Source organism: Coregonus lavaretus (assembly GCF_964263955.1).
Source record: "Coregonus lavaretus genome assembly, chromosome: 19".
Taxonomy (NCBI): Eukaryota; Metazoa; Chordata; class Actinopteri; order Salmoniformes; family Salmonidae; genus Coregonus; species Coregonus lavaretus.
In genome coordinates this window covers 42,050,738-42,073,251 of record NC_140006.1, presented here as the reverse complement: position 1 = coordinate 42,073,251, position 22,514 = coordinate 42,050,738, and the positions used below count along the sequence as shown (strand labels likewise).

The 22,514-nt window shown below is 42.0% G+C and overlaps 1 protein-coding gene across 1 annotated transcript in view; it reads left to right on the top strand.

Annotated features, from left to right (window-relative positions):
• Positions 1–5,847: 5,847 nt before the first annotated feature.
• The window catches only part of LOC311146357 (amyloid beta A4 precursor protein-binding family B member 1-interacting protein-like), an 18,421-nt gene continuing 1,754 nt past the window's right edge, over positions 5,848–22,514 (top strand). The window contains exons 1-10 of the mRNA XM_084182844.1: positions 5,848–5,931; positions 12,384–12,443; positions 14,388–14,478; positions 14,733–14,962; positions 15,308–15,385; positions 16,159–16,318; positions 16,579–16,700; positions 17,082–17,156; positions 17,325–17,468; positions 17,816–17,926. Of these exons, the coding sequence (XP_084038970.1) occupies positions 12,384–12,443; positions 14,388–14,478; positions 14,733–14,962; positions 15,308–15,385; positions 16,159–16,318; positions 16,579–16,700; positions 17,082–17,156; positions 17,325–17,468; positions 17,816–17,926 (1,071 nt within the window). The 5' untranslated portion in view covers positions 5,848–5,931. The remainder of the gene's footprint in view (positions 5,932–12,383; positions 12,444–14,387; positions 14,479–14,732; positions 14,963–15,307; positions 15,386–16,158; positions 16,319–16,578; positions 16,701–17,081; positions 17,157–17,324; positions 17,469–17,815; positions 17,927–22,514) is intronic.

Here is a 22,514-nt window from a genome sequence, read left to right as displayed (position 1 = left end):
AATGTCATATGGTCAGATGAAACCAAAATAGAACTTTTTGGTAAAAACTCAATGCTGAGTTGCATCCAAATAACACCATACCTACTGTGAAGCATGGGGGTGGAAACATCATGCTTTGGGGCTGTTTTTCTGCAAAGGGACCAGGACGACTGATCCTTGTAAAGGAAAGAATGAATGAGGCCATGTATCGTGAGATTTTGAGTGAAAACCTCCTTCCATCAGCAAGGGCATTGAAGATGAAACGTGGCTGGGTCTTTCAGCATGACAATGATCCCAAACACACCGCCCGGGCAACGAAGGAGTGGCTTCGTAAGAAGCATTTCAAGGTCCTGGAGTGGCCTAGCCAGTCTCCAGATCTCTACCCCATAGAAAATCTTTGGAGGGAGTTGAAAGTCCGTGTTGCCCAGCGACAGCCCCAAAACATCACTGCTCTAGAGGAGATCTGCATGGAGGAATGGGCCAAAATACCAGCAACAGTGTGTGAAAACCTTGTGAAGACTTACAGAAAACGTTTGACCTGTGTCATTGCCAACAAAGGGTATATAACAAAGTATTGAGAAACTTTTGTTATTGACCAAATACTTATTTTCCACCATAATTTGCAAATAAATTCATTAAAAATCCTACAATGTGATCTTCTGGATTTTTTTTCCTCATTTTGTCTGTCATAGTTGACGTGTACCTATGATGAAAATTACAGGCCTCTCTCATCTTTTTAAGTGGGAGAACTTGCACAATTGGTGGCTGACTAAATACTTTTTTCCCCCACTGTATATATATTTCCTTAGACACCCTGTGTTGTGTGCTAGTTCTTTTACCAGGTACTGCAGGAATGTCTACCAATGGCATGCCCATCATTTTGTGAAAAATTACACTGGTCTCGCAAAACATTTATAAAGTATTTATATAAAGTATAAATAGCAGTCACTTTAGATTAGGGACTGCAAAAATATTTTACTTATGATTAGTAAATGGTTTATTAATGTGGGAGTAATAATTAATAAATGGTGAACACACAATATAAATGTATGCCTTTATAAATGGTTTATAACGGTCCTTTAAAATAAAGTGTTACCCTGCCCACTTAGCTAATTTAGCCTACATATAATTCAATAGAGAAGGAGAGAGAGCGAGAGAGAGACTGCCAGTTCTTTAATGTTTTGGCTGTATAATACCATTGGCTACATTAAGGAACTGCCAATCTCTTTCTCTCCCTCACCTTCTCTCTCTTTCTTCTATTGAATTCAATATAAAACCTTCTGTGTTTGTCATAGAATCTACGTACTAGTTTATGTGGATGTGGATAGATTTCCCGGCGTTGTGCTTCGTTTGGCAGTGTATGGATATCTTTCTGCCAAGAAGTGACAGGCCTTTCAGCAAATTAAATAGGTGGGAAATAGGCAGGACTTTCCAGCCTCAAGTAGCGGTGGTTATGTCGTGTAATCTGACACCAGATTTACCACAGCTCATAAACTAAGATCCACTCGTTGGCTTAAGAGACTGAAATTCAGAAGCAAATAAACATTGATCAAACTATTAAAATACACAGACCTTTAACAGAGGATTATTTAGCAACTATTATGCATTAATTCAGTTTTTCATTGTAATACATGACGACTTGTTTTTAATAAAAAATCAGTAGCACTGTATTTAATGTCTTACTGATGGCTAATGGATTATGTGTTATAAAAGCCAATCTAATGACTTTCTAGGCTATTGCAAGTCAGTGCCTGTCATATGTGTTCCCCCGAATCCCCACTTCCCTAATTAGGATTAAGTGTTAATTAGCCTAATATTACATACAGCCAAAATATGAACTGGCAGCTGTAGGGTAAATCTGTGTCACTAGCTAGGTTTCCATCCAATTGGCAACAGATTTTCATGCGAATGTTCTAAAGTCCACATAAAAACAATATGCATTTTCCCACCAGAGAGATGTTTCCATCAAATTGACTTGTTCCAGATAAAAGGCTGTGTGTGATGACGTAGTGCACATAAAAATACCTTTTGCGGTTAAATTCCCATGTACAAAATACATTTTAAAAAATGAGTTAAATGGGTTTTGATCGCATTTTCAACTCTACTGATGGTTTTCTTACAAACCAGATGGGCCGATATAACCAGATGGGCCGATATAACCAGATGCGTTATATAGTGTGCCCACTCTGGTCTTGGTACGTGTGCTGTAGCCAACAGCTTGCAGATGCATTGTGGGTATAGCCTATAGATATATACAGGGAGGGAAAAAAGGATTTGATCCCCTGCGGATTTTTGCCCACTGACGAAGACATGATCAGTCTATAATTTCAATGGTAGGTTTATTTGAACAGTGAGAGACAGAATAACAACAAAGAAATCCAGAAAAACGCATGTCAAACATTTTATAAATTGATTTGCATTTTAATGAGGGAAATAATTATTTGACCCCTCTGCAAAACATGACTTAGTACTTGGTGGCAAAACCCTTTGTTGGCAATCACAGAGGTCAGACGTTTCTTGTAGTTGGCCACCAGGTTTGCACACATCTCAGGAGGGATTTTGTCCCACTCCTCTTTGCAGATCTTCTCCAAGTCATTAAGGTTTCGAGGCTGACGTTTGGCAACTCGAACCTTCAGTTCCCTCCACAGATTTTCTATGGGATTAAGGTCTGGAGACTGGCTAGGCCACTCCAGGACCTTAATGTGCTTCTTCTTGAGCCACTGCTTTGTTGCCTTAGCCGTGTGTTTTGGGTCATTGTCATGGAATACCCATCCACGACCCATTGTCAATGCCCTGGCTGAGGGAAGGAGGTTCTCACCCAAGATTTGACGGTACATGGCCCCGTCCATCGTCCCTTTGATGCGGTGAAGTTGTCCTGTCCCCTTAGCAGAAAAACACCCCCAAAGCATAATGTTTCCACCTCCATGTTTGACGGTGGGGATAGTGTTCTTGGGGTCATAGGCAGCATTCCTCCTCTTCCAAACACGGCAAGTTGAGTTGATGCCAAAGAGCTCGAATTTGGTCTCATCTGACCACAACACTTTCTCCCAGTTCTCCTCTGAATCATTCAAATGTTCATTGGCAAACTTCAGACGGGCCTGTATATGTGCTTTCTTGAACAGGGGGACCTTGCGGGCGCTGCAGGATTTCAGTCCTTCACGGCGTAGTGTGTTACCAATTGTTTTCTTGGTGACTATGGTCCCAGCTGCCTTGAGATCATTGACAAGATCCTCCCGTGTAGTTCTGGGCTGATTCCTCACCGTTCTCATGATCATTGCAACTCCACGAGGTGAGATCTTGCATGGAGCCCCAGGCCGAGGGAGATTGACAGTTATTTTGTGTTTCTTCCATTTGCGAATAATCGCACCAACTGTTGTCACCTTCTCACCAAGCTGCTTGGCGATGGTCTTGTAGCCCATTCTAGCCTTGTGTAGGTCTACAATCTTGTCCCTGACATCCTTGGAGGGAGAGCTCTTTGGTCTTGGCCATGGTGGAGAGTTTGGAATCTGATTGATTGATTGCTTCTGTGGACAGGTGTCTTTTATACAGGTAACAAACTGAGATTAGGAGCACTCCCTTTAAGAGTGTGCTCCTAATCTCAGCTTGTTACCTGTATAAAAGACACCTGGGAGCCAGAAATCTTTCTGATTGAGAGGAGGTCAAATACTTATTTCCCTCATTAAAATGCAAATCAATTTATAACATTTTTGACATGCGTTTTTCTTTATTTTGTTGTTGTTATTCTGTCTCTCACTGTTCAAATAAACCTACCATTAAAAATCAGCAGGGGATCAAATACTTTTTTCCCTCACTGTACATGATTCGATTATTATGGACAAAATATCATTTTTATTTGTTAAATAGCAACCAATCATCGATGATCATGTCACCAGAATAAGACCCTCGATATTTATTGGAAAGGAGCATCAAGCTCATCACCTTGCACTTTCACCACCCTGTGAAGTTCATCATTACTTATTTCATCTGTAGCCTAATAAACTGCATGCTTTCCCGACAAGTCGTAATGGGAGGACCACACAACATCGCGTGACTCCAAGTTTACTTCGATATGATGGTTATTGTATCAATATTTGCGCATAAAAGCATTTCACCGACATTTCTCGCATAATACATTTTACAGACACAAAAAGATCCCACACTGTCTAGCATATTTTGTTTTGTCGACATTTGTGAAGTTTACAGACACATGTTCTGTTTCCATCAGGCCTGGCGTTAAAAGAAAATTCCAACATGTACTTTCCTCACATAGAAAGGTTGGATGGAAACCTGGTTAGTGTGTGTGTCTTTTTCAGTTTTCTCCCTACACTGTCTTCTGTAGCAGAAGCTGATTTGTCGGTGCTAAGCCTAACATCATTTCTCCGCACAGACACAGTCACAGCACTCGAACCAGCAGAATCAGAACTTTTAGAAAATACGTCTGTTCATTTCACACATTTATCAGCGTCTGCCTCAAGAGCCTTTTTTTTTGTCGCTCTAACTTTTTCGGCACCACCTTTCCGTTTCGACCAGCCCACCCCCAAAAAAAGATGGTTCGGCCCATCTGGCATTTGCCAGAATTGTCAGATGGCCAATCCGCCCATGCCTCCAATTTTGTTACCCACTGTGAGTTAGTTTGTAAGGTCAAAAACTCAAAACACAAAATTATGTATGGCTGTCTAGTTTTTAATTAATTGTGAAATAAATTAAATCAATCAAAAGGTACTGTTAGTTACTCTTAATTATGAAAGCACAAGTTAACGTTTGATTTACAATGTCTCTTTGCTATTTCTTCTTCTATTTTTATTCATAATTTTTAATTAGCTTGATTCCAAAGCAAAAAATAATTTGAGACTTCGACAGGGGGCGGTATATGTTTCAGACCCCAAAATTAAGTATTATCAAATTTACTCAAGGGGCGAATGGCAGCTTTGAGGGGCGAATGGCAGCTTTGAGGGGCGAATGGCAGCTTTGAGGGGCGAATGGCAGCTTTGAGGGGCGAATGGCAGCTTTGATCTCCTCTCTAACATTAAGTGCGTAGCGACAGACTTTAAAATACAAATCTAAAGAATCGTAAAAAATAAATCTGCCCTCTTTTATGTATGCTTTACAACCTCTCCATTTCCCTCATCCTCCTTCTGCCATGTGGCTTTGGTTAAAAGCATGAGCCTCCATTTGAAATTCAACCGTGGTTGAACGTTTCCTCCGCTTGCTTGCTTTCATGAAAAATATCACAGGCTTTAATAATGGAACCACCACAAGCACATAATTTACTCTGGTGACTGTGGAGTAAAGAGGACTGTGTACAGGAATACTCCTATATATGGTATTTTTCAGCCTAATTAGGAATTGCTATCAGGACCACACGTGTGTTTTGACGTCTACTCTGTAAACCGATGAACTGTTGTGAACTTTGACCCCTGACAAACCCTTTAGGCTACATCTTGTGATGTTATTTGATGGCCTCTGATGCATTCAGTATCATTCCTTGTAACATTGACACCAATGTATGCCTGATTTTAAACTGTGAACAGAGTCCATATAAACTTTATGACACAGTTATAAAAACATGTATAAAATCACGCCTACAGTCAAATTAAATCTTCGATTAAACCTTCCTCCCTCAAAATCTGGACAGGCCCAAGCAAATTCACAATAAGCTTCCAACATTTTTTGTTTTAACCATCTTCAGACCAGTGCAGATTAAGGAGAGGAGACTAGGAGAGAAAGCCACCTCATGCTTAGATACAGTACCAAGCCCTTTCCTGAGTCTTGTGACAGTGTGAAGGTCAACTTCCGCATAGAACAGGAAATAGAGCCCCTGTCAGTCAGTCTCAGTATTCATACAAGTTCCAGTTCAACCCCACGTGTGCAAGGCGCAAGAACTACAGATACAATATCTAACATTGACTCTATGACTGGAGAGTAACCCAGGAGATCATTAGACTACAAAAGGTAAGCGCTATGGTAGTTTTTGACAGGATCCTGTTTATCTTTTAAATGTATGTCCTTTGATACTTTGATGACTTTGCTTCCTTAATACGTCTGTAAACAGATGCTTTACTTGTAGCGTCATCGTCTGTTATGTTATCCCACGGTCTAGAATTACACTCTTTCAAGGTTTAAGGTTTGAGGTTTTAATGCTTCTTCATGGTACTGTCAAAGATAATGATGTGGTCGCTCTTAATGCGATGTTGAATTTGCTCATATTTGTATTATTTTCATGTCATGCTGAAATTGTGATGTGCTACTACAGTACATTACTATCACAAATACAGCCCATTGGTCAGTTTAGGGTTAAATACTTGAACATACACATCAGCGTTGGTTAAAGAGGCAATCTGGGATTGGTACATCCCTTTTGGACTTATAATTAACGATAGACTTTGAATCCCAGATTGCCCATTTAAAGCGAACACATGTCTTCCTACAGCAGCAGCAGCCAGTAATTGCTTATGTATTCAATTATAAAACAGAGGGAGCATTTGACCACAAGAACGTTCAACATATGTAGCCTACAGTCACTATCAAAAAGCACTGTATCTCTCTCTCTCTGCACAATAAATCATTGTTGATGATAAGGCGTTGGCCTTTCTGTCTGTCTGTTTGTCTGTCTGTCTGTTGTTTAGTGTGTCACTTAATGTGTCAATGCAGAAGTAACATACCCACATACCACAGTGGCAGCTGAAAGCAGCCTCTTTGCTAGCTCATTGAGTTCGGTCTTAGTGCCAGTATTGGTTTGTAGTGGTAAATAGACAGCTACGAAAAATTATGTGGAACGTCTATGTCTGTGTGGGTGGCTGGGTGGGTGGCTGGGTGGCTGGCTGGCTGGCTGGCTGGGTGGGTGGATGTATGGGCCTTTGTCAAAGGTGAACATAGTTTTTTTGAGAAGTAGCTAAACGTGTAGTCTTGCGCACTAGACACTTCGTCCCTAAGCTGTGTTCAATTGCCTGGGGTCGGGGATACAAAATGGGAGACCATGGGTAGAACAGGATGGATTGAGTTGAGTGGCATGAGAGGAGCATGTTGTCTCCAAGCCCCCGATATGTCACAATGCCAAGTTTGTTATTTCCACCCCCATTAAAAACCCAGAGGTCCTGTCAGGCAAAATATAGCAGAATCAGGATCCAGAAAAAAACCACTTTGTTTACATAAAGCATTTTTTACTTTCATATGGAAACAATACCTACCCCATTCACCCACCCCTTTCCCTGTTCCTCATTACAACTTAATGGATGGTCTGTTTACTAGTCTGGCAAAACAGAATAGAGTTTAACTATACAGGCGTTAGCTATGCTGGCTGGACAAGAACCCAGAGAGTGAAAGAAAGTTACTGTATATTTACTTAAGTTCTAATCTGGACCATAAAGTAACGAACAGAACTTGGTTCAAATGTATTCCTTACTCCATACTATGGAACCTCAATATGTCCCTACATATGGTATACTTATGTTATTTTGATGTTCATACGAGTTATGGTTGTAGAAGGCCTCTCAATGTTGGCGAGACGGTGCTCCTATCTAAACAACATCCTTGGAGAGATGATCTATTTGGCCAGAGCTGCCTGCTACACATGTACTGGTGCATTTTTTACCTAACGTTGGCATTAAACACTCCCCATTCTCCATATGGACTAACTCAGTAGCTAAGCTGAACAGGCCTCTCTCAAAGAGCATCAGACTTTGCTTATGGGATCATTTATTGTGCAGCATAGCCCTCTGTCTTAAAGGCCCAGTGCAGTCAACAATGGGATTTTCCTGTGTTTTATATATATACACTGAGTATACAAAACATTAAGGACACCTGCTCTTTCCATGACATAGACTGACCAGATGAATCCAGGTGAAAGCTATGATCCCTTATTGACGTCACTTGTTAAATCCACTTCAATCAGTGTAGATGAAGGGTAGGAGACCGGGTAGCCATTTCCTACAGTCAAATTACCTAGTGGCCTCATGTGTGCAATGTTATTAATATTTTTCATAATTTCATATTTAATAAAATAAAATAAAAAAGCTGCCGAAAATCCGGTGTTTCTATGTCAAACAGTTTTGTTATATTTCAGTCTTATGTGATGTACACTACCGGTCAAAAGTTTAAGAACACCTACTCATTCAAGGGTTTTTCTTTATTTTTACTATGTTCTACATTGTAGAATAATAGTGAAGACATCAAAACTATGAAATAACACATATGGAATCATGTAGTAACCAAAAAAGTGTTAAACAAATCAAAATATATTTTATATTATTTGAGATTCTTCAAATAGCCACCCTTTGCCTTGATGACAGCTTTGCACACTCTTGGCATTCTCTCAACCAGCTTCGAGGCAAGCAACACTGAACCATGTGTGAGAGCACCAGCTGATCCGGACGACTGTATGATCACATGCTCCGTAGCCGATGTGAGTAAGACCTTTAAACAGGTTAACATTCACAGACAGATTACCAGGACATGTACTGTGTAAGTGTCTTCACTCCCTGACCCAGTCTGTAATACCTACATGTTTCAAGCAGACCACAATAGTCCCTGTGCCCAAGAATGCCAAGGTAACCTTTCTAAATGACTACCGCCGCGTATGACTCACATCTGTAGCCGTGAAATGCTTTGAAAGTCATGGCTCACATCAACACCATCCCAGAAACCCTGGACCCACTCCAATTCGCATACTGCCCCAACAAATCCACAGATGACGCAATCTATTTTGCACTCCACACTGCCCTTTCCCACCTGGACAAGAGGAACACCTACGTGAGAATGCTGTTCATTGACTACAGCTCAGCGTTCAACACCATAGTGCCCTCCAAGGTCATCACTAAGCTAAGGAGCCTGGGACTGAACACCTCCCTCTGCAACTGGATCCTGGACTTCCTGATGGGCCGCCCCAGGTAGCAAGGGTAGGTAACAACACATCCGCCATGCTGACCTTCAACACGGGGGCCCCTCAGGGGTGTGTGCTCAGTCCCCTCCGGTACTCCCTGTTCACCCATGACTGTGTGGCCGGGCACGACTCCAACACCATCATTAAGTTGCCGACGACACAACAGTGTTAGGCCTGATCACTGACGACGATGAGACAGCCTATAGGGAGGAGGTCAGAGACCTGGCAATGTGGTGCCAGGACAACAACCTCTCCCTCAACATGGGCAAGGCAAAGGAGTTTATCGTGGACTACAGGAAACGGAGGGCCGAACACGCCCCCATTCACATCGACAGGGCTGTAGTGGAGAGGGTCGTGAGCTTCAAGTTCCTCGGTGTCCACATCACTAAGGACCTATCATGGTCCAAACACACCAACACAGTCGTGAAGAGGCCACAACAATGCCTTGTCCCCCTCAGGAGGCTGAAAAGATTTGGCATGGGCCCTTAGATCGTCAAAAGGTTATACAGCTGCACCATTGAGAGCATCTTGACTGGCTGCATCATCACTTGGTATGGCATCTGCTTTGCATCCGACCGCAATGCGCTACAGAGGGTAGTGCGTACGGCCCAGTACATCACTGGGGCCGAACTTCCTGCCATCCAGGACCTCTATACCAGGCGGTGTCAGAGGAAGGCCCTTTCACTGACAAACTGAAATGGTCCACCCACACAGACAGTGTGGTGAAGAAGACGCAACAGAGCCTCTTCAACCTCAGGAGGCTGAAGAAATTTGGCTTGGCACCTAAAACCCTCACAAACTTTTACAGATGCACAATTGAGAGCATCCTGTCGGGCTGTGTCACCGCCTGGCAAGGAAACTGCACCGCCCGCAACTGCAGGGCTCTCCAGAGGGTGGTGCGGTCTGTCCAATTCATTACCAGGGGCAAACTACCCGCCCTCCAGGACACCTACAGCACCCGATGTCACAGGAAGGCCAAAAAGATCATCAAGGACATCAACCACCCGAGCCACTGCCAGTTCACCCCGCTATCATCCAGAAGGCGAGGTCAGTAGACTGAAAGACAGCTTCTATCTCAAGGCCATCAGACTGTTAAACAGCCATCACTAGCACATTAGAGGCTGCTGCATATAGACGTAGACTAGAAATCACTGGCCACTTTAAGAAATGGAACACTAGCCACTTTAATCATGTTTACATATCTTGCATTCCTCATCTCATATGGATATACTGCATTCTATACTATTCTACTGTATCTTAGTCCATGCCGCTCTGTTATTGCTCTTCCATATATGTATATATTCTTATTTCCATTGCTTATTTAGATTTGTGTGTATTGGGTATATGTTGTGAAATTGTTAGATATTACTTGTTAGATTATTACTGCACTGTCGGAGCTAGAAGCACAAGCATTTCGCTACACCCGCTATAACATCTGCTAAACACGTGTATGTGACAAATACAATTTGATTTGATTTGATTAGAAAATTGTCAAAGACTCCAGCCACCCAAGTCATAGACTGTTCTCTCTGCTACCGCACGGCAAGCGGTACTGGAGCCCCAAGTCTGGGACCAAAAGGCTTCTGAACAGCTTCTACCCCCCAAGGCATTAATCAGACTGCTGAACAGCTTCTACCCCCCAAGGCATTAATCAGACTGCTGAACAGCTTCTACCCCCCAAGGCATTAATCAGACTGCTGAACAGCTTCTACCCCCCAAGGCATTAATCAGACTGCTGAACAGCTTCTACCCCCCAAGGCATTAATCAGACTGCTGAACAGTTAATCAAATGGCTACTATTTATAAATGGCCCAGACTAATTACATTGACTCCCTTTATTATTTATTTTTGTATCTTAATTTCTTTGCAATGACTCTCTTGCTCTATGCACACGCACTAGACTCTACCCACACACTCACACATGCTACACTGACACTCCAACACACTCACACATACTACACTGACACTCCAACACACTCACACACACTACACTGACACTCCAACACACACACACACACACACACACACACACACACACACACACACACACTCACACACATGAATATTGACGCCACACACACACTCACACATCGACACACTTTCACACTCTTCACATACACTGCTGCTACTCTGTTTATTATCTATCCTGATTGCCTAGTCACTTTTACCCCTATCTACATGTACATGCTGTATTAACTCAATTATCTCAACTACCTCGTACCCCTGCACATTGCCTCGGTACTGGTACCCCTTGTATATAGCCTCGTTATTGTTATTTTATTGTGTTACGATTTCTTTTTTTATTTAGCAAATATTTGTCTTACTTTTTAACTCTGCATTGTTGGTTAAGGGCTCGTAAGTAAGCATTTCACGGTAAAGTCTACACCTGTTGTATTTGGCGCATGTGACCAATAAAATGTGATTTGATTTGAATAATACTGTGAAATTGTGAAAATTATGATAATTCCCTTTTAGTGTAAGAGCTTTTTGAAAAGACAGCCTAAAATTTCAGCCTGTTTTGCTGGGATGGAGTTTTGGCTTGCCTGGTGACATCACCAGGCGGTAAATTAGTTAATAGACCAATAAGAAAGAGAGTTCCAAACCAATAACAGATAGTTTTCAGTTTCCCCCTCCCCACTCAGACCACTCCCAGACAGTCCTAGCAAAATTCTTGCTTGAGAAATTGCTCTTTCCTAAGACGCTAGCTTTGTTTCTTTTTGACCATTTTAATTGAAAACAATCACAGTAAAGGTTCTTAATTGTTACACAGAAATGATTGGATATTGAGATATTGTCTGGCAGCCTCTAATTAAAATGTGTCCAAGCAACATTGTAGCACTTTGAGCCGTCACATTGTAGAGTCACTGTGGTACTATGGGCAGGACATTTAAAACATGCTAACTGGGGACCATTGACTTACATTGTTTTTTCAGTTAGCAAAGTGCTAATATTAGCAGTTGGTGGCAGCAAAAGCCAAGGATAGGATTACAGCCTTTCTTTGTCCATAGACTGCATTCAAGGTTAGGAAACACATATCATTTAATTATGATTTTACGAGTTGAAGTGGCTTTGGGTGAGTAGGCCTATTCTCTATCTGTCACAATAATTTACATTTTAGTCATTTAGCAGACACTCTTATCTAGAGCGACTTACAGTTAGTGAGTGCTGGCCCCCCCCGTGGAAAACAAACCCACAACCCTGGTGTTGCAAGCGCCATGCTCTACCAACTGAGCTATTATGGTCCTTGGTGTTAATGTCAACCGCAATGATGTCATGTTTATGTATGTAGGGCTCACAGAAGGTTGGAGGAACCTTAATTGGGGAGGATGGGCTCATGGTAATGTCTGGAGCAGAATAGGTGGAATGGTATCAAATACATGGACACATGGTTTCCGTGTGTTCGATGCCATTCCATTCACGCCGTTCCAGCCATTATGATGAGCCATCCTCCCCTCAACAGTCTACACTGGTAGGGCTCATTGATGGCCTTCTTGTCTAAACGACGGCTGCTTGTTCTCTGTAACAGATGGATGATATAGACGCCATGTTCACTGACCTGCTGGGAGAGATGGACCTCCTAACACAGGTAAGTTCTCACTGGGACCACTCTTACCCATAAACTACACTTCCCATGATTCATCAGAACAGAGAAGTGTTCTACCAGAAATGGACAAACCAGATGTAGGTCAGCAGCTGTGTTAAATTATTTTATTGTTGAGACTCAGCCGTGTAGTGGTGTAACCCAGGGACTACAGCTAGAAATGTGCCTTTTGGCTAATTCTGGCACATTTAGAGGAGATGGTGATTATTGTACACTGTCCCTGTCAAATAAATTGAATAAAGTGAAAGTGAATAATGAGAAATGAAGTAACATCATCTGGTTTGAGTAATGGACGCAAGCCACTCATTTTAAGGTCATAGTGGCGAGGCGTCCTCAAGCACTTTGGCCCTCCATTACACTATTATGTATCTGGCTTGCCAGACGAAACATTTGACACAAATAGAAGTCTGGCTCAGGCCTATGTGCATTGAACTCCTCTTAAAGGGACATTTCAGTATTTTACAACTTAACGTTAGATGGTTCCTCACCTTGTAAGTAGTCTATGGGCCAGGAGAAACTGTAATCCATGGCTTGGTTTTCTTTAAACAGCCATTACAAACTTCAGCTAACTTAAGCCACCGCTAGCTAAACATCAATGAAAGTGATAGGGGCAACAAAGGAATCAAAATAAAAAATCATGACCGAATTAACTCAACATCGGGTTTGACGCTGCCATATCACTTCCATTGATTTTTAACTGCTAGCGGTGGATAAAGTTAGCTGAAGTTTGTAGTGGCTGTTTAAAACATGGATTACGGTTTCTCATGGCCCATAGACTACTTTCAGGGTGAGGGACCATCTAACGTCAGGTCGTAAATTTATGGATCTTCCCCTTTAATGATTGTAGCTCTAAGTTCAGGAGTGGTCCTAAATGTTGTTACATTAAAAATCGAACGCTGCGGAATGGGTCAATAGTCATCCTATTGGAGAGCCACAAATATTATGTCACTGTCTACAGAGTCTTATCCAAATTAGGAAGAAAAACTGTTTTATTTGAATAATCATTCTTCCTGAATTTTAAGAGGATCAAATATAATTACAATTACGGCCATGATTGGATTTATACATCATTTGGGTTACTGCCTGGGAGCATTCAGGCTAATCAGACCTCAGAATCCATCCAGGATTTTTCTACCCCATGTACTCAAAGGTCTAAAAGTTTCATTGAGCATGGCTTTGAACGTGAAAACATATGTTTCTCTCTACGTTCATCAGGTTTCAGTTGTGTGGCAGGGGAGATCATATGCAGGTCGGCAGGTCGCCCGGTTCTATAGACTGTTTAAGAGACAGTATATGATTACTGGAGTTGCCTGCTGGGGATGTTTATGAAAACATTGCATTGCAGCTTTAATAATCCGTTTCCGTATGAAATCACATCATTGCCTTAGTGCAGAAGTTTTGCTTTCTTCTTTTTAATTTTTTTATTTGACATAAAAAGTATAAGGTCTGAATTTTGACTGTGTTCCACACACCTTATAAGCGTGGTTCCCAGGACGTCCTTGAAGAAAATAAAAAACAGAATGTTTTTCTGGAGGGTTCTCTTTGAATTAACTTACAAATGCTGCAAACATTGTTGGAGTGTTCTCTACACTCTTAGAAACAAAGGTGCTATTTAAAACTTCGCCATAGGAGAACCCTTTGAAGAACCCTTTTTGGTTCCAGGTAGAACCCTTTTGAGTTCCACGTAGAACCCTTTCCACAGAGGGTTCTACCTGGAACCAAAAAGGGTTCAACCTGGAACCAAAAAGGGTTCAACCTGGAACCAAAAAGGGTTCAACCTGGAACCAAAAAGGGTTATCCTATGAGGATAGCCGAAGAACCCTTTTGGAACCCTATTTTCTAATAGTGTATATAAAACATACAGTTCCTATCTGTTCATGTCCTAAAATATCTGTATGCAAACTTCATCTGAAACCTTTTTCTTGACAGAGTTTTGGGTATGAAAAGGATCCCTCAGAAACGTCATCCAGCAGCTCGCAGAGAGAAAGCAACTTCTCTATTGGGTTCGCAGATTTGAACGGTGAGAAACACATGCAACACTAGGTCAGCAAACAGTGGAAATGTTATCTTTAGAGTTGATGCATATGACATACTGTAAATGTATTTCAAGCCCTGCTTGCCGATAGCAACCTTACTAAGCACATTTGACTAGTACATGAGTTAGACTGGTAAAAGTATTCATAAGAAGGGAAGTAGTTGTGTTATCACGCTTACCCGCATCCCTATTTGATCAGATAAACCCTGCCCCCTAATTTCCATATTCCTCTCTGGTAGAATCTCTAAATGAGCTAGAGGATCATGACCTGGACGCTCTGATGGCTGATCTGGGGTCAGATTTGGCGGAGACAGAGGAGACACTGAATGCAGCCAAGACGGGACATGTCCACACACAGCAGTCTGACTACTCCACCCCACAACAAAATGTCCACTTGTCCCAAATGTCATCGCTGGCATCCTCCTCCTCATCCTCTCTCCCACCTGAACCCTCCAAACCACAGCTAGCGGTAACTTCCAATAGATATACTGTATCCTGTGACTGACTGGGGTTTGGACCCTGGTTTCCTGCACGCCACAAGACTGTGTTAGCCCTCTGAGCTAAAGCCTAGGCGTTAGCCAGGGGAGCTAATGTAAGTCTTCAGGTCTCAGGCAAGAACACATAACTATTTATGTTATAAATGCAGGGGTACACAACAGCAGGCCCTTGAGTTCTGCAGATATTTCGATTTCTGTATATCAAGGCATCTTAACCTTTTTGTTTTTGTAGCTATTTACTTCCAATATACAGTAAACGGTAGCACTTCTTCACACTCTTGCTCTTTTAATTAAAAATGATACCTTCATTTTTCCAGGGAGAAGCTGAAGCACAAGCCAAAGCCGACAAAATCAAGCTGGCTCTGAAGAAGCTAAAAGAAGCCAAAGTTAAGAAGGTATATTGGGTTACTTTCACTAAACCAGCTATAACAGCCTCACTTTGTGAGGAGTTGAGCTACCCCTATATCATGTATAGCACTGTGGGTTGGAGGAAAACGCTATATACACTCCCCTCCGTATGTATTTGGACAGTGCTGCTAAAATTGTAAATAACAACTCTATACTCCACCATTTTGGATTTGAGATCAAATGTTTCATATGAGGCAACAATCCAGAATGTAACCTTTCATTTCACGTCCTATTGGGCAAAACATCATCCGAAACACAATCAAAACAAGCGGTAAATGCATCCAACAAGTTTGTAAAGTCACAATCTTGATGTAGTCATTGTGTGCCAGGGATATGGGGCCAAATACTAAACTTTTGACTTCTTTACACTATAAGTGAAATCTGTCCAAATACTTATGACGTCTTAAAATGGGGGGGGGGGGGGACTAGGTACTTAAAGTGCTTTCATTTCTAAACGGTAAACACTCGAATTAAAGGTGACATTCTGTTCTATGAAACATTTGATCTCAAATCCAAAATGCCGGAGTATAGAGCCACATTTAAAATGTTCGCTTCAATGTCCAAATACATACGTAGGGGAGTGTAGATACACATCACTCTAGTAATCGTTGTGAGGTGCTCTTCCCATATAAATATAATTACTAGAATGGCTATCCCCATTCAAGTCAATGTTCTGTGAATGGGTGGGCCGGTGGCCATATTGAGTGTCCCCAATGAGCACTTTATATTTCTACGGTTGTTCCTATGTACAACCTTCTAGTTGGTGATCAAGGTGATGATGAGCGATGGCAGCTCCAAGACACTGATGGTGGACGAGAGACAGACGGTCAGGGACGTGCTGGATAATCTGTTCGAGAAGACCCACTGCGACTGCAGCGTGGACTGGAGCCTGTGCGAGACCAACCCCGAGCTGCAGACTGGTGAGGCTCACGTACACCAGACCTGGGTTCAAATTGTATTTGTTTCTGTCGAATACTTTGAGCATTTGATTGAGCCTGGCTGAAGTGCCAGTTGGGTCGGGTTTGCACTTTTTTGGACTCTTCCATTGGTTCCATTGCACCAAGCAAGCTCAATCAAGTGCAGTCAAAGTATTTGAGGTATGATTTTAGATATGATATTGTATGATGAATGTACATCATTTTCATAAAGCAATGAAGCTCCTATTTTTTTCTCAAAACAGAAAGGGGATTTGAAGACCATGAATATCTAGTGGAGCCTCTTTCTGCATGGACACGAGACAGTGAAAACCAAATCCTTTTCCTTCTGAGACCTAACAAATATCTCTTCTTCAAAGACCCCCAGGTGAGTACAGTAGAGACCTGGGAAGTATTGATTCGGCACCAAACGGAATAACATTAACTGAAACAGGGAGAAACTACCTGGACCTCACCAATAAGAAATGTTCATTTTTGTTTTCTGTTGCAAAATGTTTTAAAACGTTTACTGTTGCATGCCCCTTATGAACATGGCCCAGAGTTCACACAAAACAGTGAACTGTGCTTTCTAATTTAACAGTGAATTGAGCTCATGGCGTGTTGCATTGTTGCTACATCTGTCTCTATTTTTTGCCAACTTTTTAGCAAAACAAAAGAGTTGGTTATAGTAGACAAACTGGCAACCAAGCACTGTGTTTTAGCTATATTACTGAGATCCCTGTGCTGACATTGTCTTTGCACCTCCAAGATATTCTACCTATGGAAAAAAGACAAACAATTTCTGAATGAGATAAAAGAAAGCCATAAGGGACTTCTGCTAAAGGTGAGTTATCATCACAAACACACCTATAGTGGACTCTGTAGCCTATACGGTAAACACATTCACTGTACCAATATATTGTTGAAGGAGTTCTCCTTCCTCTATAGAAAATCAGGTTTATACAAACCCTCGAACACTTCCACACACCTTATTTTAAACGTCTGAATCCAGGAAAACTTTGAGGGGCCTTCTGTCATCGTCCCAGACCTGGAGGGGCTGCTGTTTCTGAAGGAGGACGGGAAGAAATCGTGGAAACGTCGCTACTTCCTGCTCAGGGCTTCTGGGATATACTATGTGCCTAAAGGAAAGACAAAGGTAAAGGAAGTGACGTAATGACCATCAAATCGATTTCACAGCAAGTCCAATAAACATCTTGTCCAAACATAGAAAGTATTTTTGATATACAGCATACAGGCCATTTATGAACTTTTACAGAGACTTACACGTGTTGTTTCTACATAGAACTGAGGTAAACCAGTAATAAACAATTAGTGTGGAAGTCCACATTCCACACATTCATTCATGTTGGGACATTTCCCACTAAAACACTACTGTAGGAAATCCTTACTAACTTACTGCATCTCCAGTAATATGACCCATATGAACTGAATTTGACTTAAGTCTACATATCCAGGTTTTCTCGTGTTTTTCTCCCTTGGCAGACATCCAGGGACCTGGCGTGCTTCACTCAGTTTGACAAAGTCAACATCTACACCACCACTGATTACAAACAGAAATACAAAGCACCCACAGACTTCTGCTTCATCCTCAAGGTAGGCCATCCATGTTGGAGGAAAGAATAGCATGATGGTTATCCATCTGTCTTTTACTCTTCTCCCATCAACCCCCCGAGGTAACACACACACACACAGGCTGAAAGAAGCACAGGGTCAGTCATATTGTAATGGTCCTGGAGCAATTTTGGGGGTTAACTGCTCTGTAAAGCACTTATAGAACCCAGATGGAGAGGTTCATGGTCAAATCAAATCAAATGTTATTTGTCACATGCTTCATAAACAACAGTGAAATGCTTCCTTACGGGCCTTCCCAACAATGCAGAGAGAAAAAATAATAATAATATAAAGATAATAACAGGAGGAATAAATACACAATGAGTAACGATAACTTGGTTATATACCACGGGGTGGGTCTAATCCTGAATGCTGATTGGTTAAAACCGCATTCCAGCCGGTGTCTATTCCACAAGTTACCACGGGCTAAATCTATGACGTTGAAATGCCTATTTACTCTGTTCCATCTGACTGCGCAATCCACTGTCTCATCAGCCCAGCCAGGAAATGTATAAACTTAATGTCCACTATAAAATTCATCTAGACATTATCTCCCATTTCTTTTACACTAGCGTTTGGTTTTCAGCAGCAGACATTTGTATAAACCTTGCTGTTTGTCTCTCCGACTTTTTCAATATTGTTTCAATATTGAATTGCGATCTCCACCGTCGCATATAAAATGAATGTGTCCGAACGAGACAGACAGCAAATTGAGCTGGTTGTCATAGCAACACACAAACCTTTTTCTCAGTTGACTGGCTAAATCGATACTTTGTTGCGAAAACTAAAATGGATGAGTGGAACATTTATTTTGATATTTTCGACGGCATGAGTATGGATGAATGGGAAAAATAGATGGCTATAATAGAGAACGCCCTTGCATTTTATCTCCACCCAAGGAGAGGAGAGTGTATCTGGGACTCGATCTGGGACACGTCAGAGCCGATGGACGTGAACTATCTTGGCAGCACTTCTACCGAAGATCAGCAGGGCAGCGGGAACAACGACATACACAAATCACAGGACCACGACGGTCCAGAAACTGGCCCATGCTGCTTTAGAAGCAGTGAGTGGGCATCGGTGAAAAGGTTCGCTCCATAGCTACTGGCGTCCGTCACTGACAGACAGAAAAAGATGGAGCAACATCCTGTCAGAAAACAAATAGAACACTGCAGCACCATCAACACCCAAAAGGCTGAAGCAATGCAGCAGAAGTAGTAGAACAGGCTCCGACAGATATTTCAACCAATACACCATCCAGGGGAATGTACAGATAAATGTGACATACAATAAGTAGATATACCTATGTCAGCTGTGGTGGATAACAAAGAGAATGTATGGTTTCATTTATTAAAATCAGCTCAAATGAATGTCATGGATTGTCTTTCTTTTGTCTGAACAGTGTCCTGACAAGCGAGCACATTTTCTCTGCCAGGCAAAGACGCGCATCATAAGCTCATTGTTATGGATGTGTCCGAATAATTCTAACTAGAAAACCGCTTAAACAAATGCAAATGCAGCTACTTTGCTGTTATTCTGGCTGCACTTTTTGACGTGACTGTAAATTAGCCGTAGTTGGCTAGATACCAAGCAAGGGAGAAGAACGTAGCCAGCCAGTATGGCAATGGAACATTTAGAACGAACGACTGGGTCGCATCTATAGATACAGAACAAAAAGACTGAACGACTGGGTCGCATCTATAGATACAGAACAAAAAGACTGAACGACTGGGTCGAGTCTCTAGCAACCCTAGATTTGTGTCGGGACTATATCTTGTGTAAGGATGAAATAGTACGAATAAATTAATAAAAATAACGTTTTTACTGAAAATATGTCAATCATTATTTGAATATGTTGGTAACCCGTTGTATAAAAGTGATAATGCCCTCGAAGCCGGTGTTTGTTGGATATATTGGCACGGTTTGTCGGCCCTCGACTTCGTATCCGGCCTAATAACGCCCGTGCCAATATATCCAACAACCTGCTTCTCGGGCATTATCACTTGAATATACACGGGGTACAAGTACCGAGTCCATGTGCAGGGGTACGAGGTAATTGAGGTAGATATGTACATATAGGTAGAGGTAAAGTGACTCGGCAACAGGATAGATAATAAACAGTAACAGCAGCATATATGATGAGTCAAAAGAGTTAGTGCAAAAAGGGTCAATGCAGATAGTCTGGGTAGCTATTGGTTAACTATTTAACTAACTATTTAGCAGTCTAATGGCTTGGGGGGTAGAAGCTGTTCAGTGTCCTGTTGGTTCCAGACTTGTGCATCGGTACCACTTGCCATGAGGTAGCAGAGAGAGCAGTTTATGACTTGGGTGGCTGGAGTTTTTGACAATTTTTAGGGCCTTCCTTTGACACTGCCTGGTATAGAGGTCCTGGATGGCAGGAAGCTTGGCCCCAGTGATGTACTGGGCCGTACGCACTACCCTCTGTAGCGCCTTGCGGTCGGATGCCAAGCAGTTGAGAGAGAGAGAGAGAGAGAGAGAGAGAGAGAGAGAGAGAGAGAGAGAGAGAGAGAGAGACAAAGAGAGAGATAGACAGAGAGAGACAGAGAGAGACACAGAGAGACACAGAGAGAGACACAGAGAGAGACACAGAGAGAGACACAGAGAGACAGAGATTCCTTAGTGATGTGGACACAGAGGAACGAACTTGAAGCTCTCTACCTCCTCCACTAAGCCCCATCAATGTGGATGGGGGCGTGCTCGGTCGTGCATGGTTTAGACCAACTGGGTTGAAAGATGCACTACATTATGGGTATCTGGTCGCTGTTTTAAAGTTTGGGTGTCCATTTTGTGCCATTTAGTGTATTGAAGCTCAAATCGATTTGTTGAAAACTATTTGAAACCCTTCTCCAGCCCAAAAATTTACATTTGCAACAATACAAATGCTAAGTTTTGAGGGCCAGCAAGGCAAAACATATTTGAATATTTGCATGTTTAAATATAAACCTAATTAACAGGAAGTTGTGCACTATTGCAACTACTATAACACATTTCCACGGCACCACCACACACAGACAGACATCTGCTGTGGATGTTGCCATAGTGATCTCTGAACGACCATACAAAACTATCTGTTATGAGGAACGAAAGAGAGACAGAGAGAAAGAGACAGCGAGAAAGAGAGAGACAGAGACAGAGACAGAGATAGACAGACAGGTAGAAAGGCAGACCGACCAACAGACAGGAAGACAGACCAACAGACAGACAGGCAGACCAGCAGACAGACAGACAGAAAGACAGGCAGACCGACCAACAGACACGAAGGCAGACCAACAAACAGACAGGCAGACCAGCATACAGACAGAGACAGACAGAGGTCAACTTAAACGACCTGTCAGTCATCAAGAGGCATTTTAATAAGGAACGTTTCCCCTACCCAGAATATAATTTTCTCAGACAAAGAATGAAAGCAGGGGGAGTGAGGTGTCAGTTGGTTGAAGCAGGGGCAGGTCTGACACATGCGGGGTTGTGGCATACCTTCAAAAGAGCATTCAGGGTCGGGTACTTACAAACTTGCAGCTGGGTTGAGCTGTGTCTGATGGTTCTTAGTTTGCAACTACAATTCACTGCTCAACCCCCATGTTCTCTCCATACCTGGGTTCAAATACTACTTGAAATCTTTTTTTATACTTTGAGCTTGCTTTGTTTACTTTAGCCTGCTTGGAGTGCCAGATGGGCGGAGTTTGCACTTTTCCTACTATCCTATTGGTTCCATCGCGCCATGCAAGCTTAAATCAAGCCCAGTTAAAGTATTTGAAATAATTTAAAATAGTATGTAAACCTGCCCCTTTGTTCTCTCTATGTTTCACATTATCAGGAAATGAACATAGCGAGGAGCTAAGTTGATGATAGTGATGGTAAGGTCAACCAATAAGGAAGTGAATGTAGTTTGATGAAGTTCACAAGAATTGACTTATATTAGGCAGACAGACCTATTTTAACTGTTACCAGGTAAGAACATTTTAGATGATGCATCACCATTCAGTTACTTGCAGAACCATGTCTGACAATGATCTGTTTCTAAAGGTACATCACAGAAGTTGAGTTGAGTTCCTAACTGTTTACCTTGAACTTGAGCTTATATTTCAAGGGTATGGTTCATAACAACAACAGATGAGCTGAATCTATTTCTGTTTTGGATACTTTTTTTTTCCCTCACCAGTGTCCCTAGAGGCAGAAAGTTAGTGTGAAAGAAGAGTGCAACTTCAAATAAGGGATTTTATTTCAAACAGGCAACAAAGTTATGGTTCAAATCAGGACCTTTATTTTTTAATCACCATTTATTTTGGGTGTATGGGAATGTTCTGGTACTCTTTAACATGACTGAGAAAGGTTCTTACCGTTCGAGGAGTCAAGGGGTCGAGGACATGGTAGTGAAGTGCACATGACGCTCCATCTTACGGCTTGGCTAATGTGAGCCTTGATCGCCTCCTGCTGGCTCTTTGATGAACTACGAAATAAATTAATACTGGACAACTTGAACAAAGACACATTGCATCAAGCGTCAGTTTCTCGTGACAAGACATTGCATGCATGGGAGATTTTGCTGTAC